This window comes from Takifugu rubripes, chromosome 7 (assembly GCF_901000725.2).
Source record: "Takifugu rubripes chromosome 7, fTakRub1.2, whole genome shotgun sequence".
Taxonomy (NCBI): Eukaryota; Metazoa; Chordata; class Actinopteri; order Tetraodontiformes; family Tetraodontidae; genus Takifugu; species Takifugu rubripes.
Genome location: NC_042291.1, coordinates 8,103,696 through 8,125,279, shown reverse-complemented (window position 1 = coordinate 8,125,279; position 21,584 = coordinate 8,103,696). Strand labels below are relative to the sequence as shown.

The window sequence follows — 21,584 nt, the reverse complement described above, 5'->3', positions numbered from 1 at the left end:
ATAAAACCATTTAGTTCTGACAGACGCACGAACCGCTGTCGACATATTTGTTTTATTCAATCTCTGCTAACTTCCTGCTTTAAAGATTTAAAGTCTATTATAAATGTCACGTTCATTTATGTCTTCCTCTGTTGCGCTCTGGCGAACCAGAGCTACATTATCATCGTGGCTCTATTAAGAAGTAAAAGGTAATAAAAAAGTTGGATTTGCTTCCTCCAGACTTCTGCAATCCTCTCTCATGACAGGGGATCAGTCAATCCTCCCACTGAGCCCCCGGGCCCTCGCAAACAATCTCATTGCATTAGAGCAAACCTGCCCACTTTATTGAGGGAGTAAACATGGTTATTAACACATCTCTGAGAGGGCAAACAAGAAGGTGAACTAAGGGTGAGAGGAATCCCGCACCCCGTGGTGGATGGAGGGGGTGGTTGAGGGTTGTTTTTGATGCCTGGAGCACATCTAAGGTGCATAAATGGTTGTAGTTTTGTATGTGTGTGAACAACCACAACCTCATATTTGCTGTTTAGAGTAATAGCGGCGCACCAAATGTACTGGAAACCCAACCATTAGCTTTTGAGTTACATCCAACTTTGAGAACCGATCCAGATTCCACACCCAGATCTGGACCACAACCAAAACGCAACTGATTCATCCTTGCATTTTAACCACACCATTCTCTTCAAATTCTCTCCATATTGCTTATTATAATTTTAGTTAACATAAGTTCTGCTCCTTGCTGTATCAAACCAGAGACAAAAAATAAATAAAAACACATTTCACACTTCGCAAACCACAAGAACTCCTGACCTGCAACCCAGTTCTATTCCAGATATGTTTAACAGGAAGTAGCACTGTCTGTTGCATTTGCAAGGCTGGGGAAATAAAATGTTGGGTTAAAACATTACAACTGATACACCATTAACTGTATACTTGTTTTAGCTGAGATCAAGAACCCAGTGTTTGATCCATTATAAGGAACCTTGCCTGCATGTCGACCACCTCTAAGCTGCAGAGTAAAAGGAAGTTTGGCAAGAGGCAGGACATTAGGGATTTATTAAGAAAGAACAAAGTGACCATGTGTGATCCACACAGTTGCTGTCCCTGTCACTCTCATGTTCTACAGCGAGGGCTTAGGTTCTCTATAAGCAGGTTTCTGATCCACTAAATTCTCCTGGTCTGCAACCTCAAGCTATCTGCAGGGATCGAAAAAACAGGGGATATAAGAGGAAATTGTTCAACAAGATTCCCTTTTTATATCTCATTTTTGTGAAAGTCCTTTTATCCTGACATCTCCTTACTGGGAAACCCCAGGAGGAAATCCCTCACGTGCTTGCACATGGAGAACAACTGTCCCAAAACAGGACCAGACCCTAACAAGCGAGGAGCCAAGCTAAGTCAGATGGGCTTAGACACTAAAACATAGACCAGGGCCATCTGGATCATAACAAAATCCCCATGCAATGACCAGTGATGAGGGAATCAAGTCTGACTGGCGCTTTTTGTTTTCTTTGATTGTTGAACTAACTCTCGAAGGGCAGCCAGTCTCCTGTGCTGATCCAACAAGCTGGCCATTTTTTTTTTTTTTTGACAAAAATAGTTCATTGGATCACAGCAAAAGAAAGGTGGGGGGTGGCAGGGACTGTGTTTGATGTGCTCACAGAGCTCCCCTTGCATGGAAAGAAAGGTAAAGTGACTCAGGAAGGGCTTGATCCTCTCTAAGGCGCACACTCGTCCAACAAAAGGCAGACAGACAGCTGAGCGGTGACAAACCTGATCACAGTAATAATCCAGCGCCAGCTCGCTAAAATACTAACAGAGGACTTTGAAGCATATGGCAGACATTTTCTTGTTGTTTTTAGCTGCATATCATTACAGCGCAATTTCAACGGTCATTTCAGGGTTTAGGCTCGCAGAGGACAGATCAGTAGAGTCCGGAGGGCTGCAGCATTTGTCAGAGATGCAGCAGGACAGAGACGCACACTGAAACCTTGTCAGACTCAGAAATTACACATCATTTTCTACTAGAAGCATGGAAAAACTATAATTAAACAACCGACAGCTCTGGTGAGCTAGCCAACAAAAAAGCTTATATCAAACATACAGAAAACTAGCATGGTGCTGATAATTCGCTGGGGAATGGGTGGATTTGTGTTTGCTCATTGCTGGAGGGATTGATATTTGCTCTGTTACCCTAAAATTACATCAACTCAGTGTTTTTGTGGGATTTTGGGGGGGGGGGTTTCACCTTAATTACGATGTAGTGGTCTATAACCTGAGTGAGCCGGCCCTGGCCTCTACTTACCCCTCTAATGGTCATGCTTTCAGTCTCCTTCCCCCCTATATTTGTCACTATTAGCTCATACATACACACAAACACACACATACACACGCACAAACACATACTGAAGGCCTATACTTACTGTTTTGTTGTGTCTGGAGCGGAGAGGAGAGGAGAGGAGAGGAGAGGAGAGGAGAGGAGAGGAGAGGAGAGGAGAGGAGAGGAGAGGAGAGGAGAGGAGAGGAGAGGAGAGGAGGTACTTCTGCTAATTCAACTGTGCTCCAGATGTTTTGCTGCCTTTCTTGTTCCTCCCAGTTAGACCATTGGAGAGGACATCATGTAATGCATGTAAGCGGGCTTCATTCCAGGTTTTCCAGAATACCACACCTGAAGCTGTTCTATCAAATTCCCGCCTCAGCGTATCAGGTTTCTCCAGGTCGCTTTCAAAATTATAGGGAGGGAAATATATTGGCACATCTTCCCAAGCAACCTTCCATCATAACACAGGTACACATTTGTGAGCGGAGTTGCCACTCAACCCTGAAACAATATGGACTATAGCTCGACCCCCCCTTTAAAGTCAAAGTGCCCGTCCCAGGGTCATTCGCTCAGGGTGTGCTTTTTATCCGCTACATGTCAGGGGGATATCAGCCCTTGCGAAGCTCAGTGGCTGGAAATAGCTCCCGTTTGAGGCTCCAGTTTGCTGCCACCTTCTTTGTTTGTGTACATCTGTTTTTTGATGGGCTGTTGATGTTGGTTCACAAGCCTCATTTCCTCTCCCACAAAGAGAGCAGAAGTCTGCATCCGATTCAGGCTTCCACCTTACATACAAAGTGATATATTTGTGGAAAAGATGAATTCATCATTTGTGAAACTGTGCAGCCGAATTTGGATGAACTCGCTGCACATATTGAGCGTATTCTACAAATTGAACACACTTCACACCAAAATAAAGAACACTACTTTGTAAAATGTGTGTGCATGAGTCTTCCAAAAGCAGCTTAACAAAACCACAACTGAACTAAGAAATATATTTTCAGTCACACTCCTCCTCTTTCTTCCTGCTTGGAAAAGACCAGATGACAATAATGTGTATTGGAGCCCCATTGAGCGTTGCTGACCCCTCCTCCTCCACCACCTCCCTCCTTCCATCCCTCCACCCCCTTGTCTTTGAAAGGCCTCCACATGTTTATGGCTCATGCCTGTGGTATGACGATGGGTTCTCCATATAAAAGCCAGCAGGATCATGGGGTGTTTCAAATATTGCTCTCTGAAGACAGTTGCTGACAAAATGACAGCAGCCATATTTATTTTGGTCAGAGAGCAGGGGCACTTAGTGGGAAGTTAATCAGACATCCCTTCACCCCAAGCCCCGCAACAAAAAAAAAGGAATCTACCCAGGGCAGAGAAGTCTTACTACTGGTATTGCCTTTTTCCTCCAATGGAAAATGTAACATTGCTTAAGTACACAAAGGGCAAATAAAATAAACCCCAAAGTTTTAAGATCATCAACCTGAGTTTTTTTCCTTGACTGCCAATTGTTTTTTTTTACCTGGTTAATTGAAAACAGGAGCAGAACTTGTGTTAATTTGTGACTAGAATTGCAGCCATGACCTGAACTGCCACTAGCAGCAAGGTGGCAAAACTACGCCAAGTTGACGCCTGGTTGATGTGTCTTTTCCTTTTACCCACAATGCTGTTCACAGCAGTACACAGCCAAGCTTCCAAAATGCAATGTCTTGTATGGCAGGTGGCAGTGACGGTTTCTGCCAGACACCAACCCGGACCATAATTCTGGAGCCAAGCCATCCACACTGTCCGTGGGGGGCGAGCACTTCTGCGCCCTTCTCAACGGCCACTGTGTTGGCCCCTGTGGAGCGGTCTTATTAAAGAAAGATTAAGCTGTGTCTCCATTCACAACAGGCTGCGGGGTGAAGCATGTATAATCATGTGTCAAGGTAGCTGCCAATTAGAGCCCTCCTTCTGTCCTGGGAAAATGGTCTCAACTTCACTCCTGCTGGCGGGAAGAAGTGATCTGGATTGTCCGTGATATCACAGCAGAGATCACCATTAATCACCCGTCATTCCACTGTGGCAGAAATCACTGCGGGGTTTTGTCATCATGTGCACCACTCTTCTTGTTCCAAAAGTCCCGACTCGTAGAGCACACCAGGGAACAATGACCTCAATAATGACACACTTAAGAACAGAAGTGCAAACCTCCTTTTATCAAGCACATTTCAACTTCAGAGTAGTGGGGCTGAATTACTGTTTGGCTTGGACTCGTCGTGCACCGCAAGCTCTACTGCTAAGACAAGAAGAACACGTTCGATCAATTAACCTCAAGTTGAAAGCTTGCATTTGTTTTAGAAGAAAGCTGGCCCGATGGCAGACGGTTACGTCTGACTGAAACGCATACAGAAATGTGTTTGGATGTTGGATTTTCCAAGCCAAACACTGGCCAGACTCAGATGTGATCATGCTGAGTGCGTAACTAAAATGCTCAGAAGTGAATAGCATCTTTCACCAGAGCTCAAACCTCTTGACTCAGTGAGTATAAACACCAAAAATTTTGTTTCACATGCTCAAATGCATTCACCCGCATTCACTGCTTGCTGCGCACAGGCTGCCAGAAAGCGGAATTGTAACCGTGTCTCAAATGTTGTGCAGCACAGGCAAGGCGGTTGAGCTTCCTCCAGAGCGGATTTGAGGCAATCACCATTGCTCCTTGCATCGGTTTACAGGAGTAGATTCTTTGGAACAGATTGTTTGCAGACGTCTAGTACCAGGAGATCCACAGCGCTGTGGATTCACCGCAGAGGCAGACTGGCTTCAGACAGAACCTGGCAGAAAGCCTTAATCGTCGACCAAATCCCCATGGGTCTGGTCGATCTGGGGCAGATGTGGGTTCACTTTAGTCTCTTTCAGTAGACTGTAGGTGCTTATGGGGTAAATTAAAGAACTGCCCGCCTCTCTGTTGTGTCCACTAGTTTTAAATACAGAGACAGAACTTGCGGGGCCTTTAGATGTCACAGTGAGGAGGAGTGATGAGGTGATAAACTGAGCCCAACGGTAGGTTTGATCTGTCTACCTGAGGATTCAAACTGAGGGCTCAGGATAAGACCCAGTATCATAGCTGCAAAAAGGTCGCTATCAAAGATGCGGTATGAAAGCAAACTGCTCACAGGACTTAGGTGATCAGAGTTCTTGGGTGACTGATGAGATGGATGGTTCTGCCTCTGTTGAGCTTTCAGCAGAGAGGGGGAAAAAGGTTTCTCTGGTTACACAAACGGGAGATCAATACACCCACAGGGACCAGTAGCTGTTTGAGCACAGGTACAAAATCCCGTGGCCAAATGTAACTTCCTTTTCTCTTCTGAATTCTCCCTCCCCACATTTTCCTTCAAGCAATTCCCGTTTCAATTTATAAAACCTTAGTTCTTGCACTGCCTGTAGATAAATCTGCTTTTACACAAATACGACTCTGGTTGCCACCATAGGGACTTTGCTGTCTGAGAAACTGAAAGCCGATTTAAAAAAACTGTTGCAAATTAGCCCAGGTTGCAGTTGTGTGTTTGCATTGGACTTTACTCCCTCTTAAATCTCAAATCTGGGATTACATTAAGAGACGGAGGTCTAGTGGTTTAACATTTTCGGTTGTTTACTCAACGTCTAATGTCACTGGTGCGGCAGAAGCAGCTGTTGCTCAAAGATTACCATGGAGTGTGTGGGCCAGAGGGAAAGAAAGGAAAATACACAGATGGAGTGATAAGGCCACACAGGGTAGTAAAAAAAAACCTCGCAGGAAGTGGAATCGAACTTGTCACATGTCTGTTTGTAAACCAGTGAATCTGATGACAAGGACTGCTGGGAAATCTCTGCTGGGAATTCCTAAATGGCATCAATATTCCAGTGTTATCACTCTCCTCACCTTTCCTCTCCCCTCCTCCACACAGCTCCCAAGACAGAGAGTTGGAGGCAAGTCCGTCTGATGCTGATGGTGCCAAAGCAGCTATTAATAAAGTCTCTTTACTGTTTACGTTCTGGCCAGAGAACCATCCAAGAGACAGATGAGCGTTTTCAAGTCTCGAGGGTTAAAAGCCATCCAAGCAGCAATTAAACAAGACACACTTATTAGTCCAGAGACTGGTGAATTTGATATGAAGATTAAATATCGAATGTAAAAATGTTGGGTATAACTGCAAAATAAATACATTTACTCTCAATCTTGGAGCCAGACAAGCGGAATCTGATCTGTGAGAGGACTAAGGCCCGGCAGACTCATCAGAAAACCTTCTTGTCTCTATAGCCTCATTCTTCGTCTATGCATGCAATATATTTAGCTTTCCACCACTTTTGGGTAAAAGAACCAATTTCCTTTTCACATTTTCTCCAAACTTGAAATGTTTGTTCAAAATTAGCTATAGACAGTTAGATGATAATTGTGTTTGCAATACCTCTGCGTATTTGGCCTCCTCCACACAATCTCCTGCCATCTTTGTCAGTGTGTTATCAGAGCAAATGAATCCCAGCAGTACCAGTGATCTATGGTGTTTACACTGCTAGCAACATGTACAGAAGACAGCAGACGCAGTTTACACAACTGGGCTTTACTTTCTCTGCTTTGTGTGTTTTAGACGGGGATTAGATCCCCGCAGACGTAGAGCGAAAAGATAAAGATCATTCAGATTGTCCTTGTGCGCTAGCTCAGCTAAACTGGGAGAGAGAGGTTGGACAGTGATGTGAAGTGTAATTTAAATACGCAGATATCCAGAAATGCAAGCCAGAGCGATCAAAAGCACATTTCCATAAATAGTGCACGTATATGCTGCTTCCCTTGTCTCTATTTAATCCACAAGATCTCCATGGTCTGCAGTTACCTTTTCCTATGCATATTTTAAACACTGGCATTTGGTTTCTGATCAGGGGAGAGGACAATATATTAATATTTAAACAGATCCAAATCTTCACTTCTGAAATCATTGGATCTTTTCAGTTATAAAATTCTGTTTAAAGTTCAATTTTATAAATGTAATTTTTTATGGCATTTGTACAGGAAAAATTGTGCAAAATGAACCTATTTATTTCTAGATGACTTAGATTTCACGCACTGGCCTCTCTCACTATGCTTTATTAAATAGAAGGTGATTATTTTACAATGTCAGTCGGCTGAGCTCTGAGCAACTGCACTGGATCTTTTCACATTCCACTTCAGCAGCTTACCTTTTTTTTTTTTTTTTTACATTGTATTTATTTAAACAGGGGAGTGCTCGGTTTCACTGCCTTTTGCCAAATGGGTATTTTTAAGTAATGGTTGAACGGCGGGAAATTAATGGCACATGCCAAAGTCTAAAATGTACCTTTATTAAACAGACCTCAGCAGCACCTCATGAACCTGGAGAGCACTTGGTTGCAGAGTGACACTTTTATAGACAGAAGATGTTGTTGACACGTAAGTCACCAGTTAAGTAACTTTACCGGGAGGTCTCTAATAGCTGCATCATGGGGAAACAGTAGCTTTATGACAGATGGGCAAGTCTGCACAGATCTGATGAACAGGTCTTCTTTGCACTTAATTTAAACTCCATGACACTTTCCAATCAGTGACCTTGTAATTTAGATAAATAATGGCAGTAACCATGTGCAAAAAATGCCAAAAAGTTAATGAAAAAAGGTCACAAAAGCCCTTAGAAAAGGTCATCCGTGCATAGCAGAGTCATTTAAAGGTAAATGGGGGGTTGATGTCCACTGACAAACAGGAGTGGGAACTAAATGTTAGAAAGTAAATGTTCCATGTAATTAGTTTCTGACCCAGAGAGCACTCACAGCCTGAAATATGAGAAACTATTGGGGTTTCTTTCAAGTTTATTTACTATTTCTCCACTTTACTGAATACTCCCCTTCAACTACGTGAGCCAAAAATGGATACAAATGTGCAATGATGATGTATTTTCTTCTTTGTTTCAATAAATGTTTAGTTTTTGTTTTTTCCAAAAGCCTGAAAGATTATCTGTCATTTTAATCACTTCCTTATTTAGTGAACTAGATGTTTACACTTGGGTTAGACTAATCCAAAGTTTATGAGGGATGTAAAATTCAGCTGCATTAAATAAAAAGATATTTATTTTAAAAGCAATGCTCACTGGAAACATCCCCAATAGTCAAGCCATCTCAAAAAGATGATTGACTCAGGGAAAACTGTATTTGTATTCAGACACAGTTGACTTCTCCTTTAATGACCTGACATACATGCCTTGTGCACCGCAAACATCTCTCAGACGAGACGAGAGGAAACAGAGAGGGCCATTGAGAAAAACCTGCAAGTTTTAACTTTGAAGAATTCCTCAGAGGAGGGGAAGGGAAGTGGGGGAAAATATACCTCAGACATAGCACTGGATTGAACAAGGTCACCATGGAAAAATATTGATATTTCGTGCATGGAAACACCACAACGGACCGCAAAAATCCTGGAAAAAATGAGGCTGATTGGTGCAAGGTACGAGGGATTCATGAAACAGGTGGAACTCTAACTGTGCTCCTATGGGATAAGTGTGATGTTTTCTTTAATACCAAGTTACCGCTGAAGGCTAGAATCCTCTTCATATGTTCACATATGACCATAAAACATTCTTACCTCTACTGCAGTGCCTTGTGGGCATTTTGCACCTCCTGGACTCAGCGATGGTGGGACAGGGTATTGTGTCCTTGGGTGGTTTCTTTACGATGTGCCGTGTCCGGGTCTCCAGACCCCATTTATAACCACAGGTTTTGTTTCTCTTAGTGCAGGCTCCCCATTCGCTCCACTGGCCCACTTCACAGCCTTCTACAGAGACACACAGGACCAGGGATATGCAGTGAAAAACAGAGTCAAGTGTAACCCAAAGGTCAAACACTGGTGAAGGTTGCATGCATTTTGACTGGGTCCTATAATCCAATTGTGCGTGTGGTCCTAGCGGAACGACTCGTTTTCTAAGTAAACCAATGCAGAGCCTCAAATCATTTATATAGATTGTTTAAAAAGGCATAAAAAGTAAGTTTAGGCAGTTGAAAAGGGGTTTTTTTTGTATCTGTTATTGCACATACCTCCACACTCCATGGTTTCGTCCAGCGGGGCAAAGCCTTCAGGGCACCTATCAAAGCAACGTCCTTTGTGTAGGTAAAAGCCTGACTTGCACTTGGTGCAGAAGTCTTTGCTGAAACAGGACTCACAGTTCTCTATCCTGCACCCTGGAGGAGAGAGAAGAAGAAGAAAGCCTGATCAGGGCTGGAGTGACTCTCATCTGGAGCTGATTGAAAGCTGAGGGGTTTAGGGAAGGTGGATCTTGAAAGGATTACTGTACGTTCTCTCACCCGCAACAAAAGTCGGCAATGCCCCTGTGATTTGCCTCCCTCTGGGGCTCGAGCGTGTTTCATAAAGTTTGTTTTTCCTGAGCGGATTTTCTTTCATCTTACCGTTGTTTAGAAAATTGACAGTGTGAGAGGTCAAGCTTTCCAAGCAAAACTCTGATATATAAATGGACACGTAACGGACACAACTTTTTGCACCAAGACAAAACAGCGGTGTTTGGAGGGCAGTTAGCATTCCCTGCCACACCCTGCTACTGGAGGACGAGCAGTGTCACACATGCAGAGAAATGCGAGCCACTGTGTCATCCGGCTCCTACTCTGCACGTAAATAGCACGTAAAGCGGGGCCAAATTACGACCACACCACCGGGGCGACACACAGGCCCACATGATTAGATGGAACCTCCCCGAGCTGTCTAATTTACGACACTCCTCAAAGGCCATATTGCCCAAGCGTCCACCAGTGTCAAGGAACCACATTTCATCTCTTGCAACACATCCCAGGTAGGGTGTCATCTGCTTCGCTCATTGTGTCTCGCACAGTGACCCAACCACTCATTAGCACGTGTGCACTCGCATAAACATGCGTCACAGGGATTTTCTGTTTGTGAGAGCAGACGGAGACCGGGTGCTGCTCTTTTATCTGTGACCCTTGCAGGGCCACGGGAAGGGAAGGTTCTCACAATCACACCCCTTAATTACACCATCTCCAGCTAACCATCATGCCTCCTCGTCGACATTCCTGTAAAACGAGCGGGGTCCCTCCCCACTTCACTTTGAACCCTAAAGTATGGCCTCTGCCCACTCGCTCTGGTCTCACGCTTTCCTGACCAGTCTAAACAAACTATGGACATAAACATGTGCACATATGTGCAAAACACATGGCGATCAGGCCGTATTACAATAGACAATCTCTGCTCAGTTCCTGTTGTCCAATATTACTTCATGCCGTTAATTCAATGATTTAGTCCAAACATTAGCAAGAGTTTTCTCATGTGAAGCCACTAGAAACATCCTTCTGGAACTACTTGCGTAATATCAAGAGTTAAAGATGTTTCTGTGAAACGTCAGTCTAATAAAGGTATAAATCTGTTTGGCTGCCTTTCTTCAGCTCAGTCTCCTGTTGAGGTTTTTTTATTATTTTTTTTAGGTTAAGCTGAAACAGTTGCACTCGGGTTTGATTGAAGAGAAGCACAATACTGGGAGCAGGCAAATGAATCACCAAACTAATTGAAAAGTACAAAACTGTGTTTTACTCATACTCTTCCCAGGCCTGTCATCACCTAAACGTGTTTAGTTTTTTTTTTTTAAACAAAAACAGAAAGAATGAGAAGACGAAGGGGGAGCAGGAACATCTGGCAGCACTCACTCGCACTGGGATTGTTGTGCGATCAGCGTTTGACAGTAAATATGTGCAATGCAGATATGCACAATATATCCTTACAGAAATAGAAATGTCTGACATTTCTGTCTCAGTTTTAGATGAGGTAATGCAATGGGCAAATGCTTGGAAATCCTGTATTCTAATAGGAGATAAGTGAGATGGAATTGCTGGATGACACATCAATGCGGCTCCAAGGGAGTTAGCGAGGGTCAGAGGTCATCAGTGGACGAGGTGGGTCGGAAGGGATCACTATGACAGACATTTATGCCCCTGTTCGGTTATCTGGTAAAAGGCTATCTTTGCCAGCGAGGGCTATCTGTGATACCAGGGAAGCTCCCACACTGATCAGTGGCCCACTGTAGTGGTCAAGCAGCTGCACCAGAGACAGAAACAGGGGAGCGGGTTCATTCTTCCTGCAGGATTAACCTCTAGACCACCTTTAAAGTCTTCATCTAGGTGCCTCTGGGAGACTAATGAGAAATAATGAGGTCATCAGATCTCATTGAAGGCCCAGTGTTCTTGGGACTTAAACGTATTATCATCATTATCTCTCAGCCTGTTCTGGCCATGGGTTACATTATGAACAGGAGTGGACTAGCCTTATGATTTAGCTCTGAGTAGAATTTACAAGCCGACACTGGAGTAACCAACTGTCAGATCAATGTCAGTTCAACCACTATTATTGCTGCCCTCATTTTTGTTAATTCTTTCACTTGAGGTCATTTCAATTGGGAATAGACTCATGATCTGCACACACAACAGACAACACTGCGACAGGTTGGGGGGCGGCTTTCAGGGGTAGAGTCTCACGACTGGTTGACCGACTCAACTGAGTTTTTGTGGGATTGTGTGAAATGGTCAAGTTCATCGCTACAGATGTATCTGTTGAACTCTTCAAAAAGACGGTGCATTTGTGATCACTGAGGAATGTGGAAAGGATGGCCAATGCGGTTTGCAGGGTGAAGTGCATTGCGATCATTCAAGTCAGATAAAATCCAGGTGTCTGATCCCATGAAATCCCTTCATCTAGTTACATAAGGGGAAGTATATGTAAAAAGCAATATAGGTACCACATAAATCGGTACAGAAATGAATCAATTAAAAAGTTCCCATTTCCAGTCATTTGTTATACTTAAAGTTACAATACAAACTCAGATTTTGGGTTGAGGACCTTCTTTAGACACAACAGCACCAGTAGCATTGAGATGTTGGAATGAATCAGATTTTACTCAACCAGGTGTGAATTCCTCCTATCTTGCAGGACATAGTTCTGTCTTCTGCTGTCATATGTTTGTTAATATCATAATATTACCGCATCCAATTTTAGAGGTCAAGCCTGAGTCCCATATGTGGCTCACAGTCCCACCATAGAGTTCAAAGCTTAGCTATCTGGTATATTATGGATCACAAATCTATTAATTTCTTCATGACTATTTATCGTTCTGCAGCTGCAAGCTGCCACTATCAGGGTCCATTAAATTATATATGAAAATATATTTACATTCATTTCCATCGAGGAAAGAAGCCACGCTCACTCATTTTATATAGTCAGTGATTAATCCCATGTGCTCCAGGTGGAGTTGTTCTGGATGTGGTTACTAAGAGAGTCTAAGCTTAAGGCCTGAATGTGTGGAGCAGGAGTGTCCATGTTTTAAAATACCTGGCAGTGTGAGGAGGAAAACAAGCGTGATTTTTCCATTTTTCTCCTCCAAACTATGGCTAACAACTTGGACCTCCTCTGTAGGTTCCAGAGTTGCCATGTTCTCAGTGGGTCTCTTAGGTTCTTCACTTCAAGGCCTGTGATTTACCACAGGTTTGCTCTTGCAGCCCCTCCGCCAGCTGCACCAGGCAGCTCAAGCAGCACGCTGGTGTAAAGCACAAGCAGTCCTTCTTAAGTATGCAAAATCACCCAGTGTTTTCAGAAATAACCCGATTTAAGTGTATTTTGAGCCATAATGCTTGGTTTGGTAGGTCTGCTGTATTATCTGGAAAATGTGAGCATGGCGTAAGAAGCTGTGATAATTAAATATCTCAAAAACCAATTGTAAATTGTGTTTTTGTTGGTTAGCCTGGAAATACCCACAAGCTCAGAATTTGATCAGGAGTGAGTGAAAGCTTGAATGAGTGGCGTGAAGGGACGACAGCAGCCAAGTGAAAGTCGCAAAACTCACATTAACACCTTTTCAAGCCATTTTAGCTGAGGTTCGTGATGTCTTTATCTGCCATGACCACACATTATTTAATGTGTGAAAGAAATGTGGAACAATGGTATTTGGTAATAATTCCCTGCAGTAAAAAAAAAAAAAAAAAGCTCTACTTGCGATGAAAAAGAAATTGCTTTTGACAGAACAGTCTCCAGTGGCAGGAAAATGCTGGCAAAGAGCGAGCTGTGATATTTAAACTATGCTTGCAGGATATTGGCAATCCCAGGCCTTGATCGGACTGGTTTTCAGCTGGCAGCTAACAGAGCTGGGTTTTCTTCATTTTTCTTCAGCGGGCCAAGGTAACTGGGTTGGTGGCTAAAGTGTGCACATGCATGTGCGTGTCTGTATGTACAGCATACATATTACAGCCAGAGGTAGGAAGTCCAGAATGCAGTCCTGCTTCCCACTGACCCTCTCAGCAGTTTCTCTTTTTTCTAGTATCTTTGAGCTCATAATTCTTTCAGCTAGAGAATTTGGTCGTGATCCGTAATGACAGAACATGCGCTGGCTTGGGAACATTAGAATTGAGGCATTATGAAATGTGATGGAGGAGAGAGCACGGCTGTATTCGACTCATAAAGACTTGGCAACGTGTAGAGCAACTCCGTGCACGACTGTTACTGTAAATCTTCCCCACGGAGCGTATCTTAATACCCACATTGTTGGGGAGCCGTTTGATAAGAATCCGTCCGAATGTGCGGCGCTGCTCAGAACAACCCACCCGTTAGCTGCTGAAAGGAGCAAAGCAGAGACCATGAAATGTATCGAACGGAATCACAGAAAGTATTCTGCTGCATAAATGAGACCCGGCAACGTCTCAGCAATATTTAACACGGTGGTTTCCACACCATGGAGCTGTTTGGACTCCAGCTCAAGTGCAGTTGTAAATGGGTCCACAGTTATATCACGGAAAGTGAGTTCTCATTGTTTTCTTGGCAGGGTTCATTTATAATGCAGTGTAAAGCGGGGGCGTCGATTAAAGCTATTCATCAAAATTAAATAACAAAACGATTATAAGTGCAATTACTCCGACTACTACTTACTATTAAAAAACTTTCCACTGTGTAACAATATCGGCATACAATTTTCCTTTGCTTTATTATGAACAGTTGGGGGTTTTAATTTGCCCAAAAGGCTGCCCCTGGCATTCTTTATATGAACAAAGTCGCGCTCAGGTTTTCCCGGGAAAGTTGCTTCTTGGACTGTTTATCCCTGAGTGTTGAATGCTTTGGATTGTCGTCTATTAAAACATGTTTATCTGGACGCAAGGGTCTCATCCCCAACTGCTCAAATCATCTGTCTGGCTTTGCATCACGCTGTATCATATTTGTACCTTTAAAAAAAAAAAAAAAAACAGGATAAGTTTTGCTTGTTTAGTTTGTGTTTTCCTTTGTCCAAGCCACAAAGAAATTCCTGAATAAGATAAGATCTCACAGACAAAATTTTGGTGTAATAATAAGCAGCTGCTCCCTAAATGATTTCAGAGACTGGGTTTTAAAAGCCCATGATAACAAAGGCACAACGCCACATTCCACTCTGCTTTGGAAACCAGGGTCACACAGCATCCCTGACTGGGCCAATAAAGAACATTTTCAACCATTATTTACCATCTTGCTTTATAACTCTCTCAGTTCACAAATAATATGCAGTGATCTGACATTTGCTTTCTGAACTGTCCACTTACAGACTTTGGTTGGGATTTAGAAAAAGATTTCATGCTTTACGATGCTATTCCTTGAAGAGTTGTGGCATCTGGCAACAGTGACAAAATCTTTTTTCTATGTACCTCAGGATGCTATTTCTAAAGTGTGCTGTAAGATTAAATGGAATTCAAGATAAAATGGTGAGAGATAAGATTCTTACATCATATGTAATGCATATGATGTGTTTTCCATCCTTTAATAGGACAATGGTCAGGTCATCCTGCGACTCATCACATCAAACACGGAGGTTATAATTTTACACCTTCAGGAAAACACAGAGGAAACTCAAGGGCTGTTTTTCACCTTATGCATCACAAATATTCCAGCCTTAAATATTCAGTTCTAAGGTAGGGTGAAATGCACCCAGTGCCTCCCGAGAGAGTTTTGAGATCAGGTCCCAAAAACCACATTCAGAGGTGGTCTGGATAACTCGTGACCGCAGTATTTTTGCAGTGAGAACGTAAATGTGGTCTTAGACCACATCTAAAAGTACAACCTAGAGTTTACGTCCCATCCCGCTGTCTCTCTCAGACACCCAAACAAACAGTCAGCGACAGTTTACCTACACGCCCACCATACATATTAAACTGTAATAGCATAACTTAAAACTTAAGTTTGTTAAAAATGTTTGTAATATCGCTCTATGGTTGCTTACACTAACATGAATTGTGTTTCTTCCGAATTCCTATCCCCTGAACATGAAAGTACAGTGTTCTGGGCTCCTGTTTGCTGCAGTCTTGCTGTCTTTAGCCTCTAATCAAAAAAAGTGTCTCCTCGCTGTGAGAAACAGCCACACATACCAATTAGAAACACCGTCCCCTCCATATTTTCCATTGTTCTTCATGCTATGCATGTCACAGCAGTTTCCCACATTGCCAAAACAGCCTGTTATGTTGGAAGCAGACTTTTCACAGTAAAAAAAAAAAGAAGAAAAAAAACCCTATATAAAAGTAAGTATTACTATGTAAAGCTGGGATTAGTGGAAGAGGCATAAAATAACCAAAATAAATAAACGTTAGACGGTGAGTCGGGACATGAATATATTCACAGGAGATGCTACAATTCCTCTTCTGAAACCTCTCGGAGCTTAATTAGGTAGCATATTTATCAACACAATTTACTGTTGATGTTTTTATCATTATATAAGAATACTAGCATAACTTGACAGATACACCTTTAACTTCCTGTTCAGTTTCAGATTAATATAAAAACATCATACTTGCATCTATGTTGGCAGTGATTGGATAAACATAATATTCCCGTTATTGGGCCTGCGGGACCAGACACCCTTCTCTGGGGCTTAATTTTAGTGCATCTGTCAGGAGTTTGGCTCAGAGAGGCAAACGAGTTTAAATTCCTCCCTGTTTTCATACGAATCATTCAGCCAACACCTTGGGTTCAGCATAAACCTATAAACTCTCTCTCATATTCCATGTTAAGAGGAGGTTATGAGATCAGGGATGTGGAGCAGAGGGAGACTTTCATTAATTGGATTTTAGCATAACAAGAATCGTGAGGACATTTTAATATTTCACTGTTATTGTGGGATTTTTATAGTAAAATGATGTGAGAAGAGTGACTCGAGGTGTAATCTGTTCCAAGTTATGAACTAAAAACACTTTTTCCCACCAAACAGCAAAGCCGCTGCACGCAAGAGCAATAATATAGTGACTTAATTTAGTAAATAATATGTAACATGATTTCAACAAAGCAATAATTCTTTATCCATTGGCTATTTGTTAAAGTGAGTAGCATAAGGTTTTGGTGGAGAATCTGGACCCTGACTGGTCTTCTGCTGGGACTCAAAAGTATTTTAACAGAAATGTGTTTGGGTTCCAAGAATCGACACTGTCTGGTGAAAACCTCAATTAACGCGCCGGCAGTAAGAACGCAGCTTTCCCTTCTGAAAGGCATATAGAAATTATTCGTTGCAGAACAGATGATGTTTAATGATCCAAAAATTGTGTTCCTCTACAGAATAAATGTCTCTAGGGCAGATCAGAGCACCTTGTTTGGATTTGGATGGGAACTTCATGCATTCCCTGTGACTATATAATAATTGAAAATGCAAGTGCAAATGGAGTGTTGAAGAAAAACAAGAAACAGCATTCATGCTAGCTGGGGCTTGTTGTCAAATCCCAGTGGAGACACTGTTGAGATGAGGCTTCACTACTTCCATCCACATGCGCAGACAGATGAGCCGTTCAAATCAGGAGGTATGTGTGTCTCCTCTGGATAATTGACGATAAATCAGGAAGGCCTTTGGAACGTATGTGCATGGAGGCAAAAGCCATGGCGGTGTGAGAGAGATGGAGGGGTGGGGGTGCGGTGTAAGGGCGAAGACTTACTAGAGCACATGTTGAGCTCTGGGCTGCGCATGCCGTAATATCCGGCCGGACAGTCGTGGAGACACTCCCCATACTGCCTCATCCTCTCCCGCCGCAGAAACAGGAAGAGTTTTGGCTGGCAGTTTACACACCCGTTGTCTCTGGAGCACATGGAGCAGCCTTTACAGATGGGGTACGCTCCATAGCTAGCTGTAGGACACAGACAGGACAGCTCATTAACAAAACATGCAAATAAAACATACGCATGCTGTAACAAACTTGTAGGGAATAGCTCCTCTGGTGGTGGGCTTCGGGATAGTACAATTATTTTTTTCATAGACTACCAACGGGCGGCCAATAACACAAGATTGTGACACACGGGAGCAAGAGGATGGACGTGTGCGTGAGCTTTCCAAGCAGGATTTGTAGAAAATCTGCAGACATGTTGGAACTCTGTCGGGCAGCAGATTCTGTGTGGGGGCTGCTCACTCTTGGTGGGAAGCGAGTGAACTTGAGGCGACAGGTTTGAATCTGAAGGAGGGCTGACCAGGAGGAGACAGCCGAAGAAGCAGAATGGAATCAAAACCATTACAGGTTTATCAGCATTCGGATCGGTCGTTTATGCAGACTGTGTCCTCTTTGGATGTTTGAATGCCTCATTTAAATTTATTCTGCTCAGGACTGGCCTCCTGAACAATCGTGTTGAAAGCTCCCAAAAGAACCGCAGCACTGCAAAAGACAAAGAAGCTATAAGGCGGTCCATTCCAGAATTAGTGATTTTCAGCGAAAACTCATCATCATTCGCTTACAGGAAAATGTCCTCGGGTGATTCTAATTCCTCTGAGATTCCCTCCAAGTCTTAAATATCACATGCCGCGAGTGAGTAGCAGCGATGCTTGAACTGAGCGACCTACCACATAGCCTCATAAAAGACGGAGCAGCTATTTGGACGAAGGTTGAGATCCTGAGCAGATCATCCGAGTTGCTGGCTGTGGATCTGTATATTACATTTCTTGAAGAAAATCTCCCAGACGAAAGGAAGCAATAAGTGGCCCCAGAGCAAGCATCGGTTTGTAATCATGTGAAAAATCAGTCAGTGGATTTCAGGATGAGCCAAACTTTGTGGAATCTCCTACAGCAGCCTGCTCAGATGTAAGATTAAGTGCTAATCAGATAAGCAAAATGTGTCTATGAAGGCTATTTTCAACAAACACTCCATCGATCATAGCAGGTTTCTCATCTCACGCACTGCTGACTGTCTGCAAGGTGTAAATATGAAAAGATCTGCTGGTTTCACTTGATCAAAATCACTGTTTTAAATACACAGGTGCATTTCTTTCTCTTACGAGAAAGGGTTTTTTTGGGTTTTTTTTTTTTAAAAAACTGCTTGAAAATACAATGAATTTCATTTCAATGCTTCCTTTCGGTAAAAACGGACTGCAGCATTAGCAAACCTCATATATTCCGGTATAATATATACCCTGGTTGTGTGTACAGCAAACTGACATTCACGTCAAACTTGGCCACATTTGCGCATGCAGCCCTCGCCAAAACTGAACACAGATCTGACATTAAGGCAAAGTCAAACTGGCAAAAGTTAAGAGGTTGGAAAGCTCCAGCCTCCAGCCCTACTTCACTAGGCTTTGCTTTATGACTCGTAACAGCGTGCTAATAGCATCAAACTAAAATAAAAGTAAAATCAAATCAAAGAACTTTGTTATTTTGGATCACGGGCCAGTGGAGAAATAACAGCCGGTGATAAAGTCCGGATCACAGGTCTTCCTCACTCTTTGTCAGATGTTTGTTGTGCTGTTGTTAATTTGGCTGACTGGGGATAACATAATCTCGCCTTCTGAAACCAGCACATCCCACATCCTGGAACAAGATTGGGAGAAATGCGGTGCGTTGGTGATAGAATGCCTTTTTTGGTGCTGATCTTGAGAGAAGGGAAAGGTTTGGGGGTTCAGGCCACAGTTATTTCAGGAAGGAGGCCACAATTCATGGCATCTGCGAAGAGCGGTGTCAGGCTGAATGCTGGCATGATGCATTTAACTTGCATCCTGAGTGAAGAACTATCAGGAGATGATTTACAACAAGAGGGGAGCTGCAGGATAAATATCCGGAAGATGCTGGTGAGCGGCTTGGAACTTGTAAAAAAGGTATGCCAAAACATGTAGCTGTTTTGTGTTTCAGTGACGAGAACAGAACCGAATATCAAACACGAGTGAGTTTTGGTTCGGAGGTCTCAATCATTGCAGCCTAACATAATTTGGCAGAAACATAAAACTGTATGTTTAATGTGTTGGGGTGTGTGTGTTCTGAACCATGGATGTGGTTTTTGCCGTGCATATGCTGTCTTTCTCCAGTTCTAAAGTAGTCGACGTTCAAAGACATGATGTCCATCGCAGCACTGCAAACTCTGCTTGGACTCATGTTTCAATACATGCTCAACTACCCTCCATGGTCTTCTCCTTTCCCACAAATCATGTAATTCCTTGGCTCTTCAAGAGTTTCCTCTGTCAATCACAGAGGCCAAAGCGATCCCAAGACACAGAAAAGCCACATCGAAAGTGATCACTGAGAGATTATATGTACCATGTTTTACCACCCATCTATTCAGGGAGGAGAGAGCCGATTCCAAGTGCTACTTTCAACACATGACAAACCAATACCTCTTACTCTTTCAACCGCAGGGAACACGCTACATGAAACAAAACAAATCTGCTATTCTCACTCTGGCTGCTGAAGCTTGCTAAGTGCTCTGAGTACTTGTATACACAAAAGGTGGGTTCCATATGAAGAAGCATCTGCTGAAACATTTTAATACAAGACCTTAATTCATGTAGTACCTCATTATGTCATGGATACACGATAGAGGATTTAAAAAAAAAGCTCCTGCTCTTTTTCCAGATGAAGGACTCTGCATCACTTTGCCATCAACAATATATTGCAGGCCAGGGATCACAGGCATACTTCAATACAGTAGATACACACTCCAACACAGTAGGGGGCAGTGTGCATGTAGGTCATTTAGCTAGTTTTGAGCTTCAACCTTCCTATTTCTATATCTCCTGTTCAGGTTGGAAGATAAACAGAAGCTGCTGCTGTAGACCACCTCAGTATTCAGCATGAAGACTAGTTTCACAGATAGCACTTGCGTTCCATAGCCACGGGGTTGTTGGAACGCTCACTCGGAAGCTGCTCAAGAGCAATTAGCGTCGCAGTCAGAAACACAAACTCCGTCTCAGGTAGGTTTTTATGAGTCCAAAGCAATAATGGCAGCCTCTTCTCCACGCTGCCAAGAACCTACTCGTATTCAAAGGAGTTCCACCCACGGCCAGCTAACTTCCTGCCTTTCACCAACCTACAGCTACCCATGAAATTGTTCACTTGAACCCGATCCAAATTGCCGTAACCTTACACCCTCACAGAGCAAATTGCGCGGAATCTTCGAGATCAAGAATGATGTGGGCTCCTGCAAGTCGATTTCGATAGAAGAAAAGAGTTTGTGGGGAATTTTAGCACAGCAGAAAACTGATACTTTGTAACCAATTTCAGGTTTTAAAAGGGACAGCTTTATTGCAATAGAAAAATAACACGCGGTAATGCCGTGAATTCTGCGAAGCACGGCACAAAATGAGCTGCAGTAAAGTTGCTATATCTGACTTTTAATAAAAGTTTTTTTTTTTTTAAAAAGATCCTTTGTTTTTAATGGAAAAATTATGGACCAAAGGCAAAGGTAAATCAGATGTAGACATTTTTGTGGTCTGCCATTTGTTCACTTCAGTGGCAGCCTTGAGTGGGTAACGAAAATGTTTCGAACCAAAGCCCTTCCAGTCATCACATCTTTAAAATTATACACCGCTTTATTAACTGTTTTTTTTTAATCCAATGAAAACATTTATGATACCGGGCACAGGGGCATAAAACATTCCTTAATGAGGTGGTTGTTTTGATTAGACTCAGATTCATCCTTTGGAAAATGGAAAATATATGTGCAAAATAGCAGCCTGCTTGACTGCAATGCAATATTATAAGAAAGCAGCAGATTTTCGGCCCGGCAAACACGAGGGTATATTAAAACAAAACTCTTTCTATTCTCACAGTCTTTCTCCTGTTTTCGAAAGGGCCCTGGTATGTAAATCTAATAATATAGATTGCAGTTGTGAATAACTGGCAGCCATTGTTTTAAAGACACGTACAGTACATCCTGTGTGAGAAAATATAGCGTCATCAAGTAGCACGACAAAAAAAGCCATTCAAGGCACTGTCTCAGTCATTTCCAACTAAACACATCATATGGTAAAGATGGAAGTCCTCGAGATTTGGAGTCACAGCAGCA

General features: G+C 42.8%; 1 protein-coding gene across 1 annotated transcript in view; it reads right to left on the bottom strand.

Moving 5' to 3' along the window:
* rspo2 (R-spondin 2) overlaps positions 1–21,584 on the bottom strand; it is a 42,723-nt gene that overhangs the window by 8,906 nt on the left and 12,233 nt on the right. The window contains exons 2-4 of the mRNA XM_003965898.3: positions 17,264–17,452; positions 9,362–9,505; positions 8,913–9,101 (exon numbers count right to left, since the gene is read on the bottom strand). Coding sequence (XP_003965947.1) covers positions 8,913–9,101; positions 9,362–9,505; positions 17,264–17,452 — 522 coding nt within the window. The remainder of the gene's footprint in view (positions 1–8,912; positions 9,102–9,361; positions 9,506–17,263; positions 17,453–21,584) is intronic.